General features: G+C 40.3%; 1 protein-coding gene across 1 annotated transcript; it reads right to left on the bottom strand.

Annotated features, from left to right (window-relative positions):
- Positions 1 to 18: 18 nt before the first annotated feature.
- jak1 (Janus kinase 1) lies at positions 19 to 20,550 on the bottom strand. Its single transcript, XM_037470192.2, has 25 exons — positions 20,300 to 20,550; positions 17,320 to 17,531; positions 15,938 to 16,061; positions 14,099 to 14,252; positions 13,800 to 13,963; positions 13,330 to 13,601; positions 12,765 to 12,880; positions 11,922 to 12,104; positions 11,219 to 11,376; positions 10,758 to 10,872; positions 9,798 to 9,996; positions 7,889 to 7,998; positions 7,563 to 7,721; positions 7,259 to 7,346; positions 7,035 to 7,162; positions 6,798 to 6,936; positions 5,173 to 5,324; positions 4,866 to 5,016; positions 4,435 to 4,523; positions 3,695 to 3,887; positions 3,127 to 3,251; positions 2,853 to 3,025; positions 1,850 to 1,967; positions 1,571 to 1,681; positions 19 to 1,294 (listed from the first exon to the last, which is right to left on the bottom strand). The coding sequence occupies exons 2-25, from the start codon at positions 17,522 to 17,524 to the stop codon at positions 1,175 to 1,177; spliced, it is 3,546 nt and encodes a 1,181-aa protein (XP_037326089.2). The 5' UTR covers positions 17,525 to 17,531; positions 20,300 to 20,550; the 3' UTR covers positions 19 to 1,174.
- Between the last annotated feature and the right edge of the window lie 3,081 nt (positions 20,551 to 23,631).

The following is a 23,631-nucleotide window of genomic DNA, read 5'->3' as shown; positions in this document are numbered from 1 at the left end:
TGATTGACAGAAGGAACACAACATACACTGATTTTATTTTTCATTGGGTATTTACGGATACTTACCTTCCATAAGTCGTTATCTTTTCTTTGAAAAATATATATATTTTAATTTGAGCAGAAGGAATTGTCTTTTATATCCCCAATCATAATGTCAAAGCCACATGGTTACATGAACATCTGCTGAATTTAAAACAGAAAAACCCTCTGCTCAAACCATTTCACAGATAATACTTTCGTAAATGTTCTGGCATATTGATTGATTACACAATAAAAAGCACATACATAATGGTCACTGAAATAATTAATTTTCTTAAAATATTCAAAGCCTGTGTATCATCTTCGTTATTCCATTCACAAGAAGCAATAATGGCAATTGGCTAATATTGTATATTTAGCATATAGACATTTCATTATGCATTATAGAACCAAAGTGAAGCTTTGCTGCCCTCAGGTGGATCTCTGCGGTACTTCTCTAAATCCCTCAACTAACAAGTTACTACCGAAGACGCATTTAAAGAACTTCATTAGAGTTTATGAAAGTGCAGAGGTGATCCCAGGCAATTTGAATCGGGAAAAACCACATGATCTGATCTCAGAATTTGGAAGCTATGATCAAAGAATGTTTGGCATTTCAGCTAGACCAAAGAACAACATAGTAAAAAGACAGTGCCTACTGCTCGCTTGCTGACAGCATCTAAACAGAAAATCTGGCTAAACAAAATACAATTCAGGAGAGTTTCTCTCCATCACGTAGGCCACTGTGTGGCAGGCAGCCATTAAACCGTTCTCTCTGCTCTCCTGCCTTCAAATGTCCATCAGTGAGCCATTTCAACCTCACACCATCCGATGGGCCTTTAGAGCAAATTATCAGCGTGAGTGGGACATGTCTGGCAGTACAACCAGAAGATCACATTCAACATTGGCTAAGGCAACAATTCGATAGGACCTCCTTGTTTCATCCAAAATATTTAACTGGAAACATAAAAACATGGTTATAACGGCAACTAAAAACCAGGACGAAAAGTCTTGTCGTGGAAGGTGTATGCGAGAGCAATGCTTGGTGTGAAGCTTCGATCCTTCTGCTCCACAAGCCGATACTGATCTGAAATCAGTTTTGCAGTTCACATTTGGTCGGCAGGCCACAGTCATTCCCAGTGAAAGAAGCAGGACGCTTAAAGGCTGTTTTGTGGTTGGAGGTGTTGCTGCATCCTGGTCAGCTCCTCCACCAGGTGCTTGAAGGAGATTCTCAGCTCTGGCGTGTTCTCCCAGCATCTGCGCATCAGCTCGTACACCTGTGGGCCAGCAGGCAGAAGTATTTGAAAACAAGAGATCACGCCAGCTTTATTTGTCTGATTAAAAAGGCTGTTTTGCATCCAATAATTGTTACATTTTTAAGCATGAGAACTCTGGACTAAATTAAAACTAATGTGGCAGATTAGACCAATAACATAGCATGAAGTGCACTATTGATTAATGAATAATCCACTTATAGAATGCTAAACCTGATACTGCAGGCGTGCCAGTATCACGAGCAATATCTAAAGTCCTTCAGGGTCTCGTTGACTTACAGGCTCGGGGCATCCCTCGGGACGTGGCAACCTTTTTCCGTCTGCCAAGGCCTTGACCAATCGGATGATAGTCATCTGGCCCTGCGTTCGACCAATCATACCATGGAAGAGCTGTATGGGTAAAACAAGGAAGGGTTCAAGTTTAGTAATATATACTGGCACTACTATTGTGCCAAACACAATAATATAATCCAGAAAAAAACAGGCTGAAGACAGATTCATTTAACTGGGGTTAAATGTAAACTTCCAAAAATACAGAGTAGATATAAAAATACGGACATGCATTGGGCTCTTGGTGGTGTCGCAGTAGGTGATGAGTTCATACATCGTCACACCAAAGGACCAAACGTCTGAGGCAAGGTAGAACTTGCAGTGGGTCAGACACTCTGGCGCATACCTTTAAAAAAAAAAAAGAAAAGACATATTTCACAAAAGGCATGTTTGAATGTGCCATACAAGTTCTAGTACCATTAGTAAAATAAATAAGTCATACTAGTGTGTTATTTAAGCAATAAGGTACGAGAGGCTGTACTTGCAGTAATGTAACAGTTGGAGGGCGTTGCTAGGCAACCCTCAGTTATTATTGAAGATCAAGTACTGTCTTGTACCTTATTGCTTTTATAATATGGCTACCACAAAATAGTTGTAGCCACCAGACGTTGTGTATCGCGTTTCTGTAGCATAGAGAAAATTTGTGCCTGTATGTGTGCCGGTTGCTACGCAACAGACAAACAGCAACAAAAAAACAAGATTGGCAACGCAAGCCTTTGCAACGTTTCCGGTGATCGCCACTGAGCTAAAAACAGTCACGCAAAATCAAACTTATTTAGGTTAATGTTAACAAGTACTGTACATTATCGTTCAACAGTGTACACCCTGTGACTCGCACTCAACCAATCAGAATACTGTATTTAATCTACTCGTAATGCAAACACGGGGAAGAAGTCCTAATAGGCCTATAGTATTTTATAAAAACGTAGTACTTAAAGTCATGAGGTTTTAGTCAAAGAACATGCGGGGTGGGGGGGCTACGCATGGGTATGTATGAGTGACGAATTAGGAGGACGCTTTGTGGCTGAAGTAGAAAAGGAAAACTACTTTTATGTCGTGAGCATCATTAGCTAAGTGGTTCATAATGTTTTCTATGTCTCCTGATTCACACACATTCTGTTTATTATTTAATTTACTGTCCCCTCAAAGTCTCTCTTAACAATAAGCTCTCAGCTAGTCAGCGAGGAAAAAAAAAGAAGCGCTTTCTAACTTTCATCTGATCTTGACTCACCAGAAAACAGGGCTCTCGTTTTCATCTTTGACGGTGTAATATCCTTCGTTCTCTTTGATACTCTTTGTGAGGCCAAAATCTCCGATCTTCACCGTCCTCTCGTTTTCCACCAAAACATTTCGGGCAGCCAGGTCTCTGTGAATGTAATTTTTGGATCCCAAATAATCCATTCCCTGAAAATAAAAAGGAGAATATTAAGCCTGAAACACTGGGTTCACCATTTTATTTAACTGCGTGATGGTGCCAGCTGGTCGGAGGAAACAAACTGTGGCACCTCGCATATCTGGACCGAGTAGCTGAGCAGGGTCTTCAGGCTGGTCCTGCTTTTGTTCCGTGGGAGATAATCCTTCAAACTGCCCAGTGGAAGGTACTCCATGATCAGCTTATTGGCCTGACAACCTACAAACGGAATGTGAAATAAATGCAGAGAATATACAGAGAAGTTGTGTGTATTTGTGTGTTGTGTAATGCATGCTAACCACAGTTTGAGCCTCTTCTGTATTTCCATTAGGGGGAGACTATCACTACACATTCAATCATTTAAACTTTATTAATATAGCTCAAATTGAACCAAGCGCTTCTTTTCTCCTCTGCGGCGCGCATCAACAAACATGTTTGATAGTTTGGCAGGCCACCAAATTAGGGTCTGCAACTAAAATTTAGAGAGATTTGTTCTCTGCTGCTGTTTTAACCTGACATTTTGAAAAGTCACACCACCAAAGCATAATTTCTGATACAGTTGTGTGACAATAGCTAAACTTAAACACACTATGTGAGTGACTGATTCCATTCATGGGTTGCAACTGAACATATTAAAATGAGTGTTTTTTTTTCCATCTTACCTTCCTCTTGGCAGATGCCTTTGTATTTGACAATGTTTTCATGGTACAGTGCTTTCAGGATGTCGATCTCACACGAGAGGTTGTTGCTCTGCTCCTCTCGGTTCTCCGACTTTAGGGATTTCACTGCCACCAGCTCACCGGTTTTATCTCCTCGAGGATCATAGCGACACAGCTCCACCTTTCCAAAGTGGCCCTGCGTGAGGAACATTTGGATTTTAATGAACAAGCGCTGGTCACACACTGGTAAAACTTTATGAAATACAATTATAACAAATACAATTGCAGACAAGTTGTAAAGATAGGGAACTATATTAAGCAGAACCGACGTGATACGATTTGTGACTGGTAGAAGGCGCAAATCAGATGAAAGTTCCAGCTGTAGCATGAGACCCCCCCAACACACAAAGAGATGTAAAAGTAGGAAAATATAACAAGGCAAATTAGTCCCGGGGCTTTACATGTGAATTATATGTTGCTATATCGCCATAGGGAGGCGTGACAGGAAAGGTTCGGGGATCACCATTTTCTTTTTAGGTTATGAAGGATCACAAGAATGACTATACTTCAAATGTGAATTTTTAAAAAGCCTATACCAAACTACTACTAGGTAATTATTGATTTAAAATATTTAACAATGCATGTTAATTAAATTACCAAGTTGTTTTCATTTAAGCATTGTCAGATTGATCATTCTTATAAATTGTAATTTTTTTACAAAAAATAAAACATGAATGGTTTACCTCTCCCAGATCTCTGATCTTCTTAAGGAATCTCTTTTCAAACAAAGTTGGGTCCACCTCTGGTGTAGGCTGGGGTTTGATGGAGGGGTCTGAGAGATAGAAAAATAGTTTATATCAAACATATATGAAAGTATTGTACTAGTTGTTTATTTTGTAGCTGTATTCTGTAATATACGGGTAAGTTGTAAGCCGTAGTAAGACTGACTGCAGTAGGCAATTCTGTCCAGAAGGTGGAAGAGCAGCCTATTTTGTTTTCATGGGGCCCAGCTAAGGGGCAGAGACTGCACCCAGTGAACTTCCTCATGAACATCGTCGGAGTTGAGTAAACAACTCTCTTTCTCTCTCACTTACTGGGTTGCTGCTAGGTGTGACACAGACATTGAAACGTTCAGGAAAAACATTGTAGAATGTACAGTGCACATAATACATACTCTTTTCCTCTAGCATGTCTATGTCTCTGACGATAGCCCTGAAGAAAGGTCTCTTCTTGGGGTCGTAGGTCATGCAGTGGGTCATCAGTTCAGCCAGCTCTTTGCACTCTGGGGTTGCCAGTTGGCACTCACTTACATAAAACATCTCCCTCTGCTCAGCACAAAGACACAACATATGAATGAGAGTAACATAAAAAAACCATGATTTGATAATAGATGTGTTCTGATGCACAGAACACAAGATTGCATTTAGATGTATGTATGATTATATAAATCCTCATATTCAGTCTCCGTGTGTGCCCTCTACCTCTGTGAGTTTCTTGTCTTTCAGGGGCACCTCTCCATCATAACAAATTTCCCACAGAGTGGTACCAAAGCCCCACTTGTCAGCTGCAACGCTTAGGGAAGACGTGCTCTTCACACACTCCGGAGCGATCCATGGGATACGATGCACACACTCTGCAGAGGCAAATACAGTGGATCAATTACTGGTGTCCTCATCAAAACAGAAGATAGTTTTGTATAGATACATCAAATACAGACAGAAAATATTCTTAATTGCAATGATGTTCAACTTCAAGATGAGTTATGACATCCTAAAAGTAAGTTTTAGTCCTCAGATATCAGTGTTATTTACTGACATTTTAAGGGAAGAAAACACTCACTTCTCACACAAAAACACCTTAGGTTTATTTATTCTAATTAAGATGTAACAATCAATTTAGTTTTATGTCTGCATATCCAACAAAAGCAATGCTTCTAATTTTTGTTTGTAGTCTCAGCATGCAACGATGCCAAAAAAATAAATATTTAGTACAGGCCCCGCGAGTATTAGGCTTAAAAATATTGCCTGACTGCATCCACTGATGCAAAGCCCTGGCTTTGGAGGGCAGAGATATAGTCTGACTGGAAGTCAGGCTAACTGATTGGCTGACCTCCACAAATGGCTTCTTGGCTCCACAAATCCATAACATCCATTTCAGCTGCGTATGTTAGCGAGTGCATGCAACTCAAATTGGAACACATGGTTGGCTGGAGGGAAAGAGGAGGAGGAGGAGGAGTAAAGAAGCAGTGGAGGGGCTGAACGGAGTGCAGGGGGAAGATGGAGACACAACAAGAGCAGGGAGGGGGATAATTGAGAGCAAGAAAAAGACAAAAAAGGAAAGACGGTAATAAATGGGTATGCGAGCGATCAGACACTGCTGGGAAAATGGAGGGACACGCCCAGCAGATTTCTCAGCACGTAACGCACTTACTGTTCAATCAAATCTATAAGGCGTAACTGGAAGTACTGTTAGAAAAATGTTAAGAATGTTAAGATTTCTGGGAACAAGAAAGAAAAAGAGGGAGGAGCATTCCCAGGAGGGTGGAGCTGTGAACGCTTCCGAAGAAACATTTCCAGTTTGTCCTGTGGTTTGAGGATCCATCTGCGCAACCACACTATTTTAGATCGCACAACTCCCAGCTCTTTTAGAACAACAGAAACATGAAGCTGGCCATTACAGGGGAACTGTGCAATCTGAGAAATGTCCTTATTATTGTGCCATTTATGTCTGAACCCTGATTTTGATTTTACAAAATAAATTAGTCAAGAGGAAATCTGCCCGATGCAATGTGTATTGATTATGTTACAAAGTTCAGTCCTTTTGCTGGTGACCTCAGCTCAGACAGTCTGAAGAAGAAGCTTAATAGTCGACAAGTCTTGCTTTTTGCATCCAGTTTAACTGTAGCTGTGGCAATCAGTCAGCATTTTGGTTTCACTGTTATTTGCAGCTGACTGGGAAAGAAAGAGGAAGTTCTGGTTCAGTATCTTCCACGGCGGTGTTTTTTGCAAACATTTTAGGTATCACTTTTAGTAACCCAGAGAGAGAGAGAGAGAGAAAGGAGCGGGTGGAGAAGGTGAAAGAGGAAGAGGCTTTACTTTGTACTCACCCTCTCTAGTGAGTACAGTAATTGGTATTCCTGGGTCACTGAGCTTGATGAAGGGCCCTCCCATATCGGAGTCCAGTCCGTCTCTGGCAAGCAGGATGTTTTTGGCACACACAAAGCCGTGGACCAGCTTTTTGTCCTCCTACAAACGCGCACACACACATAAACAAATCTATTATTCAGAACACAAGAGGGCAAATCCCCCAAATTTGTTGAGTTGTGTGTGTTTTCCCGTCTCACCAAGTAGCTGAGAGCTGAGGCCAGCTGCTTGGCCACCTGGAACTTCCACAGTGTGTCGAGTGGGCTGTGCTGTCTCCTCATGAATAAGTCCAGTGGTCCTGGCTGGACAAACTCTTCTACCATGATGTCTGATGCACACAAACACAAAGAAGCAGAAAGGTGTTTGAAATGGCCCAACACTCGCATAAACATCCACACACACACACTTGTTAAAATGTACTTACTTTCCTGGTGGCGAACACACACTCCATACAGCAGCACTATGTGTTTATGAGACACCTGTCGCATCATGCTGGCTGTTTCAAAGAACGCCTTTCGACAGAAGACAAAGATGAGTGAGTGCAAAGCTCAAACTGAAACGTAAGATTTGGAACTAGCTCGCTGCAAATACCTAAGAAGTTTCAGTATAGTTAGATGTTACAGGTTAGGTATAGTCCACATTAGAACAGGATGTGCAAGATATTTGATTTTGTCTCAGGTATAGTCCTCATTAGAACAGGATGGGCAAGATATTTGATTTTGTCTCACCAGGGAGATATCCCTGTGTCCAGAGCCCAGCACCTTCAGGACCACCTTGACCTCCTGGAAGGATGAATAACCCGCATCCTCCTCCTCCTCCTCCTCACTCTTCACCCTCAGTGTGCCTGAAAAGATGTTGGTCCTTGTTCCTGGTCCAAGGTGCTCCTCCTGGTTAACACAACGGGGTTGAAGGTGTTTCCTAATTCTTTTATGGACTTTTTCCATTGGGAGTCACAATTAAAATATCTAATAATTTACATACATAACGCGAGTTTTGCATCTTTCATCTTTACATGCATTACCATCTCAGGACATGGAGATGCGAGAGGGTGTACCTGTTCAATCTCTTCCTTGAGAATGCGATGGAAGCTAAGCTGACTCTCTAGCATGGTTTTCTCAGGGGCCGGCGCTCGATCTTTAGTGACCACCAGCAGGTTGGAAACCTCTGCAATGCAAAAACATACATTTAAAAAGAGCCACCCCAGGGGTTTTGTGTGAAGTTGTGCAAATTACAAAGCATGACCAGTTATTTATAAAGACATTTTAAAAAGACTGATAGTGCTTTAGATTCTTCTTTGTCAAAGCCAAACTGCAGGCACCGTTGTTAGTGCTGGATAGTCTCTAAACAAGAATTTCATGTCTGCTTCTGTCGGGTTCTAGGTCATATAATTGTAACACTGTCAAAAGATCGATAAGAATAGTCTGCACTGCATGCAACCAGGAAGTTTTCACATGTGGTAAAAAAGATGTGAATAACTACGGCTGTGGCAGCGATCCAGATCGGGCTGCTAAACTGATTCAGCGTATTCTGGTATATACACAGAGCTTTGTGTGGGAGGATAAAGCAAAAATGTTGCCTGTTACCGTACTATGTGTGTCTGCATGGGTCTGGGTGTTTAATGTTGTGACAAAACCAGCACAATGTGGTATTTGGGGGAGAGAGAGTATCTTCACTCAATCAGCTCACCCTACATTCCCCGTTTGTAAAATGCAATCTGAATTTTTATGATGAAACCCATAAACATCCTGCACCCACGTACGACACTGCACCCACTCCTTAACCCCTGGAACGTATCATAGTCTTACACTCAGATCTTATTCAGACGTGCACACAATAACCCAAACCACGTGGTCCTTCGCTCCCCCATCTGCCATCAAACACTTGCTGCATTGTACTTTCACAACAGTTAAAGATCCTCAATGAACTCTTAAGTAAACCCATCGCTATTCTCAGGGCGTTGGCATGCCAGTGTTACACTTTTCTAGCAAGAAGGTTGCGTAACTCAACATAACCATCTTCAGAGAAAACAGCACGCTTGTCTCTTAGTCAAGCCTTATGATAATAATAAAAACCACACAGCCTCAAAAGAACATAAACAGCTTAACACATACGGGCACACATGCGTACGTGGCTGCACCTTTTCCTGAGTGAAGTAAATACAAGCTCCGGAAACCCACATTTACAACTTTCTTCTACCCTGACACAATTTCACACAGACACACACATTGTTTATGTCAGTTTCAGCTACCCTCTGGCAGCCAGGAACACAGCTACACACAAACACACACTCTCTCTTTGTTACGCTAACCTCTAAATCTTGTCTGGAGGGACATTTTTGCTTGACTGTAAAAATTCTGACTGCTCAACAATCACAGGTGTTGTTGTACAACATGATGTAGCATAACACATACTGGTGCATAGAGATACTGCACAGTGTATGGAATTGGGTTGCTGAGATTGCTAGATGCCAGAGAAAGAAAGATGCAGCATTTATCTGTGGACACTGCAGCGTGGTTTCTTAAGCATTTGTAATCTAGTTTCGCATTAAGGAACTTCAAGTTAAAGCAACAATTCATCTTAGCGAGATCAGTATGAATAATTTGATCAACACTTTTTCAGAACCATCATGATAGACATTTCTCATTTATAATAAAATTACAGGTGCATTTGCTACAGATCAGGTTGCTCTGCTGTATGTAGCGGCTTGCTATTAATTAGTTATTTTAAAGTGCACTCTTCCTTGTATTACGAGGGAGAGATGGGATGAGATCTTATCTTTAATAAGATCCATTATTTTTGTTGCTCTTCAGTAAAATGCAATAAGTCTATTATAAAAAAGTTTCATGTTTGAGACATTGCATAAATAAAAGGATTTCAAAATCCCCCAAAAGAATGTCTTACATAGGGATGAGGGCCTTTGCCTTTTGCCAAGTGAATTTGTAGTACTAGAGATTTGAGTTTACCTCTAGGCTGTGGAGGACAGCAGTGCAGCAACCGGAACTGGAGGTTGTCTGTGCGAAGGCTTTGGCCCTTAAGGTGCTCCAGGAGTTCACCGAGAGTGGCCCGAAACGTCTCAGTGCCGTAAAGGCGGAACCCATTGGAAGACACCTCAATCTGGAAGTTCTTATACTGACGCACAGGGCGAGACTCATTTAGGTCGATCTGGATGCAGAGAGAGAGAGAGAGAGAGAGAGAGATTTTTCTAGCTGGAACTCTACAATAATCAAATACAGAGGCAAATTATACTGAAGGAGAGATACAATGACCAAGAGAAAGAAAGAAGATATTTCTAGATAAGAGGGAAAAAGATTTCATTGGAAATATTAAATGGGGAGCAGCAGGTAAGAACCGAATAGCAACAGTGGAAAGAAACCTTTGAAATGAAATCTAATGTGAATATCTTTGAAACAAAAGACAGAGGATTAGGTGTTTATGTTGTCTAAAAACATTGTGTCACTCCTGTATTACAGTAACTATTATTCAGTCCTATAGTAACATACAAAACCGTAACAAACAGTGGCTGAGATCACATTGTCGGTCAGCCTTCTGAATGTGTGTATGTGTTTGTTTCCTCTCCTACTGACTCATAAAACTGAAGAGTGCTGTTGCTATGTGCTAATCTAACCATCAGTACAAAACAAGCCTCCAATATTTGGTTTGGTGCTTCTTCTGAGTGTGTGTGTGTGTAGCATGACCCCTGATTGGCAAATAATTCCCAGAAAACCTTTCCAGTACATCACTGGCTCTCCCGCCATTATAATACGGGAAATCCAGCGTTCTGATTGGTGGAGAGTGAGTCATGGGGTGTTACTCAGCAATAATGTACAGTTTCTGTTCACATTGACCCAAGCGTTCCATTTCACTGCGCACTCAAAGTAACAAGTTGGATGTTTCCTATAAACATATAAAGAAGTGTGCATTACCTCATTGCAGACCACAGTGATGATAATGTATTCGTATTCAGTGCAGCTCCAGCGCAGTAAGTAGGTTCCCTCCTCGTGGCCTTCCTGACGCAGCTTTTGGATGGCATACTCCGTGCTGTGGAAGAGAAAGCGTGACAAATGAGGTCAGTGGTAATGCTATCCCTCGCCTCTCTGTGTATGCGGATGAGCGAGTGTCCTCCCCCCTTTGTGTCCGTCCACAGCTCAACTCTCATTCTGCTGTTTCCAAATGCATAATTAGCTGTATTATCAAGGTTCAAACTTTCTCAAAATAAAAATAGTATAATCTTGCTAGTATTACATTTAGCTTTTATGCCCTCCTGCATATCGGATAATACTGCAACAACGCATTTGTACTCGTAGCTCGCCCAACATCCGTGGGGTCTTGCGAGGAGGCAGACATGCATGAAAACATATACGCCAATAAAACTGCCTGTACAAACCAGATGGGTCCGTGACAGCCGTTGTTTATGTTGTGCACCACTGAAGCAGGGGCCACCTCCTTGCACAGGAAGTGGTGTGCATCCACCGTCAGCCTGAAGTACCCGTCCACGAGGGCTGCAAAGGAGAGAGCCTCACTCCTAGATGCCATGTGCAGCTCCTGAAAAGAGACGGGGGGAGCCAGATTAGAAGGGAGGGAAGCGGCGACAATGACAGTAGGAGCTATTAATATTCCAGAAGGGCAGTCATGTGTTATTAAAAAAAAATCCATCTTACTAATAATGATGCATCACATCACCATTATTCAAGGTGAATACCATGTGGCATGAAATAAAAATAAGTGTTGAACAAAGGCTGCTTTCACACTTGTAGCTCATTTGATTGGGTCAGGACAAAGAAGACGTGATGCATGGATGCAACGTAGTTCATGGTTGGTTACTGTTCATTTAATTTTTCTACAAATAAATGAATACTGTGTGAACGGTATGGTGCACACTGATGATCAAGAGGGGTATGTCAGTGGGATCAAGGAAAATACCATTGCTGACGTGTGTATATACATGGCCTCAAATACAAACTAATACAATTTCTACCTGAACAAATGTCCCAATTAGCTGATTGATTTAGTGGTTTAGCTTTCTAAAATCAGAAAAAATTGAGAAAATGTTTTTAAAAAGCTGGGTGTTTTTGATGTGTGTGGCTTACCATTCTCTTGTTGTCCTGTCTATAGACAGTGACCGTCGCCTCTTTGATGACAGCGTGTGTGATCTCATGGAAGTCACAGAACACCACCCAGTCTTCATTCACGTCCTTGCTGTTGCCATTTTTTTGTTTGACATCCAACTTGACTTTCTTCAACTTGCTCTTTTCTTTGCTGATGCCCGTTGACTATTTAAAAGATATACAAACATGTACACAGAAAATTTATGAAAAACAATATAACAACTGTTATTCAAATAACGTTAAGAATTGTTTTTCATCCGATTTGAAGTTATCTCAAGCACTAATTAAGAAATACTAAAATTAAGATGATATCATTGCTCTTCAAGTAATTCTGACCTTGACTCACTTCACTATTATAAGTCTCAAGTATAAGGACTTTGAACCTCTGATTTAATTTAGTGACTTTGTACTTAGTTTAAAATATTTTTACATTTGTACCACTCCTTAACTATATTAACAGAAATGTTCATGAAGGAAACAACTTGAATTTTAATAATTATACAATTTGTCTTTATATCCATAGCACATGGATTGGAGTGAAAAATACCAGTTCTGGTTATGATCCACCTTCCATTTCCCAACACTTGTAGTTCGACTAATTATTGTTAATGAAGTGAACTTGTTTTGGCAAAACAAGTTGACAAATCCTCCTGATTACAACATATTTATTTGGTTTGTTATTTAGCAATACAGAATACCCTTGGTATGTTGTAATTCCTGTGGTGATGACAAGAAGGATTTCAGATGGTAAAATTAAAAAAATAATATGGTATTGTCTCTTAAATGACGTTTGACACCATCTTGTTCACACACAGTTTCACTCACTGTCGCGGGCTTCTTCCTCCAGAAAATGCCGCCGGTGCCAGTAACCAGGACGTGCATGTCATGGCTAGTCTTCATGTTCAGACTTTGGTTCTCTTCCAGGCCCTGGTTACTGTAACCTTGAAACAGCCAGCAAACATCAGGAGTTACACGTACAGCCAAAATTGATAAAAGTAGCTGCTTCAGGACACGTAGACAAGTAGAACAAGTAGAAAAATTGAATGGAACAAACACCCAACATGTTTTAGGTATCTTTGGATGTCAACAAAGTCCATGTTTTAGAAACATAACCACTAAATTCCAATACAACTAAATCTATTGCAAATAAGATATAAATGGCAGCAACATCTTTTTTCTCAAATTTTCCATTCAGCAATCTTTCTCTCCCGTGAGACAGCTTTTCCTCTACTGCCTTTACAAGAATGATCCTGGTAAAAATAAAAAATATCTCTGTCATTTATAATCTTCTGTAATTGACCCAAACAAAAGCCGTTGCATGCCAGAAATCTGGCTCACTGCCTCGGAAATAAATAATAACTATCACTTCATAATGTTGATCAATTCTTACCACAGCCATAACCTCCATTGTAGAGATCGCCCTCCTGTGTTAAAATCAGCGAAACAGGCTCAAACAGCTCGCTGCCCAGGCCGGTGGTCAGGCCCTCCAGAGTGGCCAGGTACTTGATCTTCAAGTCGTACTGCGTAATTTTGCTGTCCTTTATTGTCCGGCGGTTGAATTCACTGAGGAATTTCTTGAAGACGTTGTTGATGCGGATGCGTGTCAAGAAGTTGCGCTGTTTGATGTTGCGGTTCAGTGACTCTGGGATGAAGCGTTTGTAACTAGTAGGAGAAAGATAGAAACATAAAGGGACCTTATTAACAAATCCTCTGTGTTTGGTCAGCATGTGGGCTGAGCACCAATCTGACATGCAACACATGGAACAAGCAAGTACATTTCATATACATTTTCCGGATGACATTGGAAAGGTCTGGCCACTCATCATTGTTAAATGTTTGTTAGTAAAGCAAATGTATTACCTGATTTCATTTGGAGCAGTGGTAAGGGTCAAATCAACGTTTGAGGTATAGTGAGTGATCGCAAGCACAGCCATACCCAAACACTCATTTTCTATCTCATGTTGCTCTGCTTCTGAGGTAGACACCCTCAGTGGGACCAGGCCCGTCTGAAAATCATGCTGCCCCTGAGGAACAGACATACACACATTAGTTAGGTCGTTTTTTTAAGTTTGGAAACATTAACTAGTGTTGAGTAACAACACTTCCCCTATTCTTGTATTTTAAATTAATTGGTTATTAGTAATTCATATTTCTTTCACCTGGGCAAACAAATAGCTGAGAGAGGCAGCATCCAGCAGAGGAGTTCCTTCTGGTGTTTTCTGCGGGCTAAGTCCGCCTCTGAGTTTACTGATGCAGTGTCTCCAAACTGGAGACTCTCCTTCAGTGGTGCCATGCCAGTTTCTGAAATAAAACCTAATTAGGGAGAGAACGAGAACAAGTTAGCAATGGCATGAATGAAATAAGGAATTCACTGCTACCAGGTTTGGAAATTCTTCATTGAAGAGATAAAGGATGATAGTTCTGGCCAAAAAAAGTAAGCATTTGCTATCAAAGCAGTTTGCATTGATGAGATTTTGACCTCTGGCGAAAGACAAAACCTGCCAGTGGTGGAATTTTAAATTGAAACAATGGGCTTAGTGCATGAACTTTATCTGTGTGCAACGAGCAACGATTTAAGATGAAGTTGTCTATTGCCTCCTGTAGTATATGCAGCGTTTAAAGAGTAAAAATGTCCAAGTGTCCCTCTATGTTTGTGTTGAAAATGTATCTGCTCAAGACTATTGATCCATAGTTGACCGCATACCCTGCTTTGTACCCAGACTGCACTACAAAACGCAAAAGCAATGTGAAGCAAAAACACTCAGTACACGTCACTTAGGCTTAATGCACACTCGCGTTTCTCTCCACTGGCAACAGTATGAAGCAGAACACAGAGAAAGAGGAAATGACATTGACACCAGTCATGCCCTCCTCCCTTCCCGTTGCATGAAATGCTGCATAACGTGTTGAATCAGATCTCTGAAGAGGAATTTGATTCTGTGAAAATGTATCCAGTTAGTAATAAATGTGATATTGCTTTCTTTCCCATAAAAGCTTTCTCTAACTTGTCACTCACCCTCAAAATCAGGGTGTTATGAGCCAGCTTAGCTCCTTATCAATAGTATTGCGTCTATCACTGACATTGCTTGTAAATGAGTAAGACGTCAGTCTCCCTTTCCAATTGCATTCCATTTCTGAGATTACATAACAGTTGATTAATCTATGACCAAAAGATTTTAAAAAATACCTTCCTAAACAGCTACACAGTTTTCTTTCCCTCTTAAACCAAAGTGAGAATTGAGATCTAATAAACCTGTGGGTCCTTAAAGAATGTAGTCACCCAGTGCCATTTGTCCTGTTATGTTCGTAAATGCCCAGAGCTCATGTCCAGCTTACATATGACCCACATCAACAATATTAGGAGTGATAGCTTAAACTGTTAACAATATTTTGAAGGTGTTAAAGTGTAGTTGATTTTTCTTGTAACACATTTAATTATCCTCAGAAAGGTAAAGATTGTTTTCTAGCCAAAACAATATGTATTCTATTAATGTTCCATGTTTTTTGTGGGAAATTTCAGGATGGCAGCAGAATCAACTAAGTAGCCTTGGCATGCACCTTGTCATGTCTTTCAGCTCAGTTGGATGAAGTAAATGTAACTCAATATTGGATTCACATTCAGTCTCACAATTTACTCATATTTGGAAAGAGCCATTAATACATGCAAAGGGAGGATTGGAGGAAGCATCTTTCTCCAAAATGGATCCTTTCAACAATAATGGGTGGCACTTAAGTATTTACACAACTACAAAGGCAGAATTCATTCTTTGCTAAAAACCCAGAGCTCCTAAACAAAAGATGGCGGTTGGAATGGAGATAAAATGGTAAATAAAAGGTTTTGCCTTCAGGCCTGTGGTAGCTACTTGACAAACTCACATACCATGTTATACCTGAAATCCATCACTTCATAGGGACTACTGTAAAGTTTGGTATTATGACAATATCTTACTTGGAGGCCATCACACATTTTGGAAAATTGAACTCCAATGTAGTCTTACCTCATGCGATAGTGCAACTTGAAACTGGTTTCGTCCGTGATCTTGATTTCATAGTTGGGAGGATACCACATGCCAGTAGCCTCATCATACAGGGCAAATAGGTTATGGCACAAGGGAGAGATTGCTAAGAAGGGGAGAAAAGAAGAGAAATATTCGTATTCAGACCAGTGATTGGATTGGAGCACGGTTGATTTGCAGGCCTCTGGGAATATCAGTGTTATCTGGATTCCAAAAAACACTCTTGCATTTAGAAATTCATGTTAAAACTGTAAAGAACAGGATACTATCACTATGTCATCACCTCAGGAATTACAACATACCAAGAGTATTCTGTATTGCTAAATAACAAACCAAACAAATATGTTGTAATCAGGAGGATTTGTCAGTAGGGATGTGTAGCGTTTTTTTTTTTTTTTTCAAAACCAGTGCTTTTAAAACCATACCGGTGCCTAAACAGATACTTTTTTTCTTTTTTTAAAGGGCAAAACATTTTTTTCAAATTGAACAATTGATTAACTGTTTAAACCATAATGTAAAATTGAAAAAAATAAACAGTTGGCTTCACACTACGGCTTTGAACTTTTTAACTTCAAACTATGAACAATATATTAACTGTTTGTAACTTGGTGTTTCCCCTCTGTAAGAGCTTGAAGTGTATATATTATTTCATTGGAATTTGGGGCATATTAATCATATAATTTAGTTTTAGATTCATGCTTATTGTGCAGGAACTAAAGCTATGTAACATATTGAAAAGCATTTATGCTTTGACTCCTTGTTTGTCTTGATGTAATGACGTCATGAATGCAGCAGGTGCAACCAGCGGACGCTGGTGAGCGCGCGCTCTCCTGTGTATGCGCACGTGTCTCTGTTTGCGCCCCATAGTCTCTGTGCCGTGCGCTGTGAATGAACACTTTAATAACGGAGGAAACACTAACTTAAATAAATAGGAAAAGAAGTAGATGGCTAGCTAGCCGCTGTAGCTACACAAGCGCTAGGCTATCGTTTAGCTTCTGAGAGGACGGTGTCATCACAATGTGTAAATAAAATGTTTCAATCGGGTTAGGAACCGAAATCTGCGTTGGGTTTCGGTAAGTACGTGTAGGAAAGGGTGCTATATTGGTACCGGTTCTCTGTACCCAACCCTATTTGTCAGCTTGTTTTGCCAAACAAATTGACGAAAATAATATAAAACCAAAATGCAATCAATCCCTTTACCTTTTGTATTATGCGTGTAGTTACTTTTATTGCACTATCAATATTAATTTTAAGAAATATAATAATTGGAAACCAAAATACTTGAACTTGAAATGAAATGAACTTGACCCCCTGCTGCTCACATTATGGGGAGAAAATAAGTAGCCGACTCGTTGGTCACTCACAGCATTTCTTGGCAGCATCCACGCAGAGATCCAACGCAGTGTAGCAGCCCTTGAAGTACTGAAGCTGGTGCACCTCGGGTGTGTAAAAGTGGATCTCCAGGCCCCGATTGGGAGTTGGGGAGGAGGAAAGTTGGGCCCTTTTACTGGACCTCCTCATCTTCCCACAGAGTTGCCTGCTCAGCTCCATCACCCACAGCGTTGGCATTCAGACACTGGCAGGTGGAGTTGTGAAGAGACATTTTGGAGACAGAGAGGATGTGGGTTTACATTTTGGGGATTTTAAAACGTGTACACCACAGCTTTGCCTTGAATTTGAGAGAAGTAATGTTCTAATATCATTATTAACTGGAAATGACAGTCGTAAAACTGTTTTTAAAAGAAAGCTTGAAAACAACCATGCCCTGCCTTGTGTTATCTTCTCCCCAAGACTGATCCCTATGTAGTTAAGATAACATAACTAGTGCCTTGAAGATAAAGGTGTTAGAATAAGCAGCATTTCTTATTGATTGTGAGCTCAGCAAACATCAGCAGAGAGTTCAACGTGTCTAAAGAGTGCCAAAGGCACAGCGATTACGTCAGCCTCTAAACTGAGCCGATGACATCAACACGAAGGACGGATGGACAGGACAGCGAGCTAGGCAGACTTCAGCAAAGAGCCTCTATGCCGCCTGTGTAACAGAAGCTGCACGTCTTCTGCGGTGTTGCGGCGCACGGTCCTTGTGTCGACAGCAGCTACTGCCAAGCACAGCAGCATAACTACAAAATCACACGTATAAGAATATTAACTCCGAAGCATTCGTTTATCGGTTTTATCGTTGGCATTTATTACTTGTTGTAAATTCGGTTCATTTTACAGAATCGTCGGGGACATTGTCCACCAGGCTGGGTTGTTACGCTCATCCCTCTTTTTTTCTCATCTAGTACAGCTGCATTTCTTGAGAAAAGATTTCCGATGAGTCATCTGTGTGACTCTTAGTGAGTAAGTTACCGACGAAGTCAAGTGTAAAGATTAATAGCCTTTATTATTTTCCCATTAAAACCATCTTTTATTAATTCAGAACTTCCTGTGGATACGTTTCACAGTAAAATCCTTTTCCAGCCAAAACAATTGTGTATGACTCGTGTCAATCGCTAACCCTGGCTGAGAATTGACCATTTAGTTTCTTTTTGTTTTTTGGTGGACAGGTGGCCAAATGAGACAAAGTGCTGCAAGCCAACTAGTCCGCCTTTATGTGTATAACTTAACGCAACTTTTAAAAAAATGTATACATTAGTGTAGTGTAGGTGTCATAGGGGTAAGCACAGGTCTTACATTCGATTGCAAAAAAAATGAGGTTGGTCCAGCAGAACAATATAGTATAATATACAATATTTAAACATTCGGTTTCACAAAGAGGTATACATTGCCAATTTCTGTTGAGTTAGTTTCATTTAGCATTGGCTAAACAAGAGTACAGAACTCATTTTCCGACTTCCGACCACAAAAGTGAATAAATCAAAAAGCATGTGCATTAAACGGCATAGTATTTTGTATAAACACAAAGACAACTGCCAATTATGGCAACAGAATGCCACAATCCCACATCAATCTTGAGCCCTGACACAAAAAATTCTAATAAACTAAACATATTTAGACAACGCATATTTCACAGATATTCTCAATTAGGTCTTCTGAATGAAAAATTTCCCAGACTCTTTGCTGTTTCCAGCTGTTTGTTCTTCACGCGGTTGTACCACAGATGTATACAAATATATGGAATCTGTGTAAGATCCTGCACTGCATTCAGTCCAATGAAAACTGCCAAATGTAACATGGAGCAAAAAATGTGGAATTTAAATGGAAATACTTTTACCTTCAGCATTATCGAGTTCATAGAACCTGCGCAATTTTGATTTATTTTACACTAGTTAGAAAGACATAATCTAACAAAAGCATAAAATGGTGCATTGTTTCAATTTTTATTACATTTCAAAATTCTCGTCATCAATATGCCCAAAGTGGAAATTGTGGCCAGACAATGTAGCTGGTAAGCAATAATGTCAGAGGCCACTTAGGAATTGCAAGAAAAAAAGTGCTAAATGTGATGCTCAAAAAGGTGGGCAAATCGATTTTGTTGAACTGTAATACACCTCAAAACTTTAACAGTACTATTATGAATACGTAGACAATTATCTCATTAACATGAAGCATTTAAAAGGTCAATTCCTCTGACTAATTTCAAAATACCCACAGCCTAAGAAAAAAAAATCACCTTCCACAAGCACGTAACTTGATCTGAAAGTTTCTTGGGTATAAACAAAATTAAGAAACGGGTGTGAACCGTAAACTAAATTAGCAGTCAATTAACAGTTTACACCTGTGTATTTAATCCCTTCAATTTGTGTCAGGTGGTGGTGATTGGATAATGAAGCATTACGTTGTTAAGTATTACGTTGAATCAGTAAATATTTGCCAGCTCTGTCTGGAAAAGGAATTTCTTTGGCAAAATAATTTGGTCAGACCAACAGTAAAAGCTCCAAATACAGTAGTGGCACACAAAGGTGACTTCGCGTTAACAATACAACAAGTATTGGCCTCAGCGTGTTATTAAAATCCTGTCCCACAGTAGGTTTCACTTTTCTTCCTCACAGACAACTAATGTAGTAGGCGCACTATTCCACGAATATTACTTTTTCGAATAATGACATTTTGGTGAATCCGATAATAAAATGTCCTCACCGTAACTGACCACGGAGCATTTTTATGTCAAGCGGACGAGCGTCGGTTGACGTCGTCGACGCTAGCTTGTTAGCACGTTTAACGCAGCTAACGTTAGCTATCCACTTAGCTAGCGAAAGGGAAACCACAGCGGACTCTCCCCACTTGACAACAACAGCGAACGACTGCACACAAACGAGAGTACGTTGAACGAAGCGGAGGAGATGCGTTTCACGATGGAGACATTCTGTACGCGGTTAACTGACATTTAACGTTACTCACCTCGAGAGCTTAGCCAGACAGCTGGCAAGTTACTTCCGTTTCGTTCAGTACATTAGACGCCTCGGCCAAGTTGTAGCCCCTGGCGTTTGTACTGGATTCCAAAAACGTTGCCAAGAAAAATGTTCAGCCTCGAAAGGTAGAGAAATATTAGACGAATTAAATGGAATTTGATAACGATGGTATCGTAGTATGAGCAAAGACGCAACCCTCCTACGTCCTGGCTAACCCTTCCTGACAAGTGACAACCCCTTTCCTGAAAACAGCGTAATGGCCCGTTGTAGCAACCGGCTGCTGATTGGCTGTTTAACCCGTCACTCAGAGTGAGACGTCAGCCCTTGCTGGACTCGGGCTTGCCAGTGTGTTTCTATTATTCCAACCATAGTGATTCACCCCCCTCTAAAAGAAAAGGTGGCCCCGTACACTTACCCATTAGAAAAAAATAAACCGGTGAGAAGTTTAAATCAACATGTTTGAGACTTGTTTACGGCACCTCGGCAGTATTTTTAAGCATCAACATATATTTGCCGAAGAAATGTTAACTCAACATATTTACAGTCAGGTCTATTTATATTTGGAGATTGACCCCATTTTCAGCATTTTGACTCTGTACATAACCACAATTGGTTTGAAATGAAACAATCAAGATGTGCTTTGAGGAGCAGACTGAGCAGACTTAGGTGGATTCTGTACGAATTATAATACATTTAATACATGGTCTCTCCCTTTAGAAGGGACAAAAAGTATTTGGGCAATTGGCTGATCAGCTGTTCCATGGCCAGGTGTGTGTTATTCCCTCATTGTTTTATTATTACAGAGCACATGAAGGTCCAGAGTTCGTTTCGAGTGTGGGATTTGCATGTGGAACCTGTTGCAGTCAACTCTCAATTTCGCAAGCCATCATTAGGCTTAAAAAATAAAAACAAGCTTTTGAGCAATGAGAGACTATTACGGGTGACCAAATTAACCGTGGGTACATTCCTAAAAAGTTAGAAAGCACCAGTGAGCTCAGGAAAACCAAAAGTCCCAGAAGATCAAAGAATTATTTACATGAAGAAAAACCCCTTAACAGCAGTTAGCCAGATCAAATGCACTCTCCAGACGGTAGGCGTATTTGTGTCAAAGTCAACAATGGAGAGAAGACTTCACCAGAATAGCTACAGAGAGGCACCCACAAGATTTAAACCGTTGGTGAGCCTCCTCCAAAACAGGAACAAAAGATACTTTGTCAAAAAACTTTTTTTTTTTTAAAACACCATCATATGGACGGATGAGATAAAAATTGACTTGTCCCAGAATGATGGGAAAAGAGTAAGGAGAAAAGAAGGAACTGCTCATGATCCAAAGCATACCACCTCGTCAGTGAAGCATGGCGGAGGCAGAGATGTGGCTTGGGCATTTTGGCCGCCAATGGAACCAGTTCCAGATTGAAGCTCAAAGTCTGCACTCAAAGCACATTTTATTATTTTAATTTAAAATCCCAAAATATGCAAATATTTATGGTTCTGACCAGGTGGTCTTCAGACAACTCAAAGAAGCAGCCATTCAATGGATCACCTGTTTTTATATTCGGCAACAGATACAGATACACGCACAAACACACATACACACACACACATTAAACACACACTTTGGGATCCTTTGAAAAGACAGACAGAAGGAGCAGAGGATCAAACCACTGGCCATAGTGGATGACCCGCTCTTCTCTACGGTGCTTCTGTACATGCCTGGCAAGACTTTTACTCGATTATTTCCATATTATGCAACTTTAAACATATAACTGGTGGTCCTAGCCATTGTTTGCAATAATAACATCACTTGCAAATTTGCAGAACTTCCCTTTTGGATGTGATTATCATACCCCAAACTGTGTGAGAGTGGCATTGGTGTATATGGCGGTGTTAAAAGTATGGGCCAGACTGTGTCACGTTGCATGAACGTTCATATATATCGGTTCCTTCTTTTAAAGGTACTTTTTAACTAAGAGATGAATAAGAACCTTGGACACAAAAGTCAATGAAGTTTGGGTACATTTGGTAGACCTATTCCCTCCTTTAAACTAAGCAGGGGGCTCTGGAATTTTTCCTGACTTCATACTAGAGATATAACACAGGGACAGTGTATCCTGACCTTTTTTTATATTTTTCGAAAAATGTAGAACTGGAATGTGTGGAAAAAACATAAATGTTCCCATAGCGTTGTGATCCTGTGGTGAGAAAAGCAAAATGTTCTCCATTGTGAATTCATATCGTTAGATTTTGGGCAGACCTGTTGTGCTGGATTGACACAGTTTAATAAATGGATTCTGGATGGGATTTTTAGAAATCTTATTTTGTAATAAACAAAAGAGTCTGAACGAGCGATCCGGCTGAAGAGGAACTAAACAGGCTCATTCTAAGAGGAGAGCTTCTTATTTTGGTTTTCCAGAAACACGTATATAATATAATATATTTAAATATATATAAAATATAACATGTCAAAAATAATTTTTCTGCGTAAATTCATGTTTTCTGCTTGTTATGTATACTTAGTCATTTTGGAGCGGCAAACTCGTGAAATAGGTGAAATTTAGTGCAATGTGAGTGAGTAATGGGTAATGTCCTGCCAAGTTCCAGGTGTGTAGAAGGACTAGCAACATGGTCTAAAGATCGAGCAAGTCCTTCCAGTCCATTGTTCTTCAGGAAATTGATCAAGTACGACTCCAACAACAACTGATACCAGGGGAGACTCCTAATTATTCATTTTACCTCAAGAACTCTCCACACAGATATCAGTCTGCGCTAGAATTCAAGTTTGCATATCTCTTATTTACTTTGAAACGGGGCAGTGGGCCAGTTTGCCCTTTTATGTCGTTTTATCAGTGGTAGAAAGGTATGACATATCCATTCCTCTTCATTGTTTCAATTCAGGGAAGAGCCCAGAAAATTAAACATGGAAACTACATGTTTAAAAATCTGCATCTTTTGGAGTTTGATTTTCTTTCCCATACTTTTACTCTTTCACCAAAATGTTGTAGTTGTTAACCATTTCACTTGCTGGAAGTACGAGAGTAGAAAATAAACATTATCTTACTTTCAAAGTGGTATGGCAGATTTTCACCTTAGTTCACTGCCATCAGATGGCAGGTTTTTGTGGATAGTGTAAAATATTTGGGTATATTATCATGATATTCAGAGGTTTTAGTTGTATTACCAAAAAGGTGAGCTTTACCACAAAGTATCTACTGGGTACCGTAACCCATGTGAATCAAGGCAAGTTGAGCAGATTGAGGTTAGAGTGAGACAAAAACAACAAACATGAAGGGGGATTTCCACACCATGTGTAGCTATAGTATG

The sequence above is a fragment of the Pungitius pungitius genome, chromosome 7 (assembly GCF_949316345.1).
Source record: "Pungitius pungitius chromosome 7, fPunPun2.1, whole genome shotgun sequence".
Classification (NCBI taxonomy): domain Eukaryota; kingdom Metazoa; phylum Chordata; class Actinopteri; order Perciformes; family Gasterosteidae; genus Pungitius; species Pungitius pungitius.
The sequence above is the reverse complement of the archived record's forward strand: the minus strand, read 5'-3'. Positions and strand labels throughout refer to the sequence as shown.

Coding starts and splice junctions, on each gene's coding strand:
- jak1 (XM_037470192.2), bottom strand. CDS start 17,524: ATGCCAACGCTGTGGGTGATGGAGCTGAGCAGGCAACTCTGTGGGAAG. Junction 4,524..4,865: donor AGACATGCTAGAGGAAAAGA/GTATGTATTATG, acceptor TCTATCTCTCAG/ACCCCTCCATCAAACCCCAG. Junction 1,295..1,570: donor CCGAGGGATGCCCCGAGCCT/GTAAGTCAACGA, acceptor GCTGGCCCACAG/GTGTACGAGCTGATGCGCAG.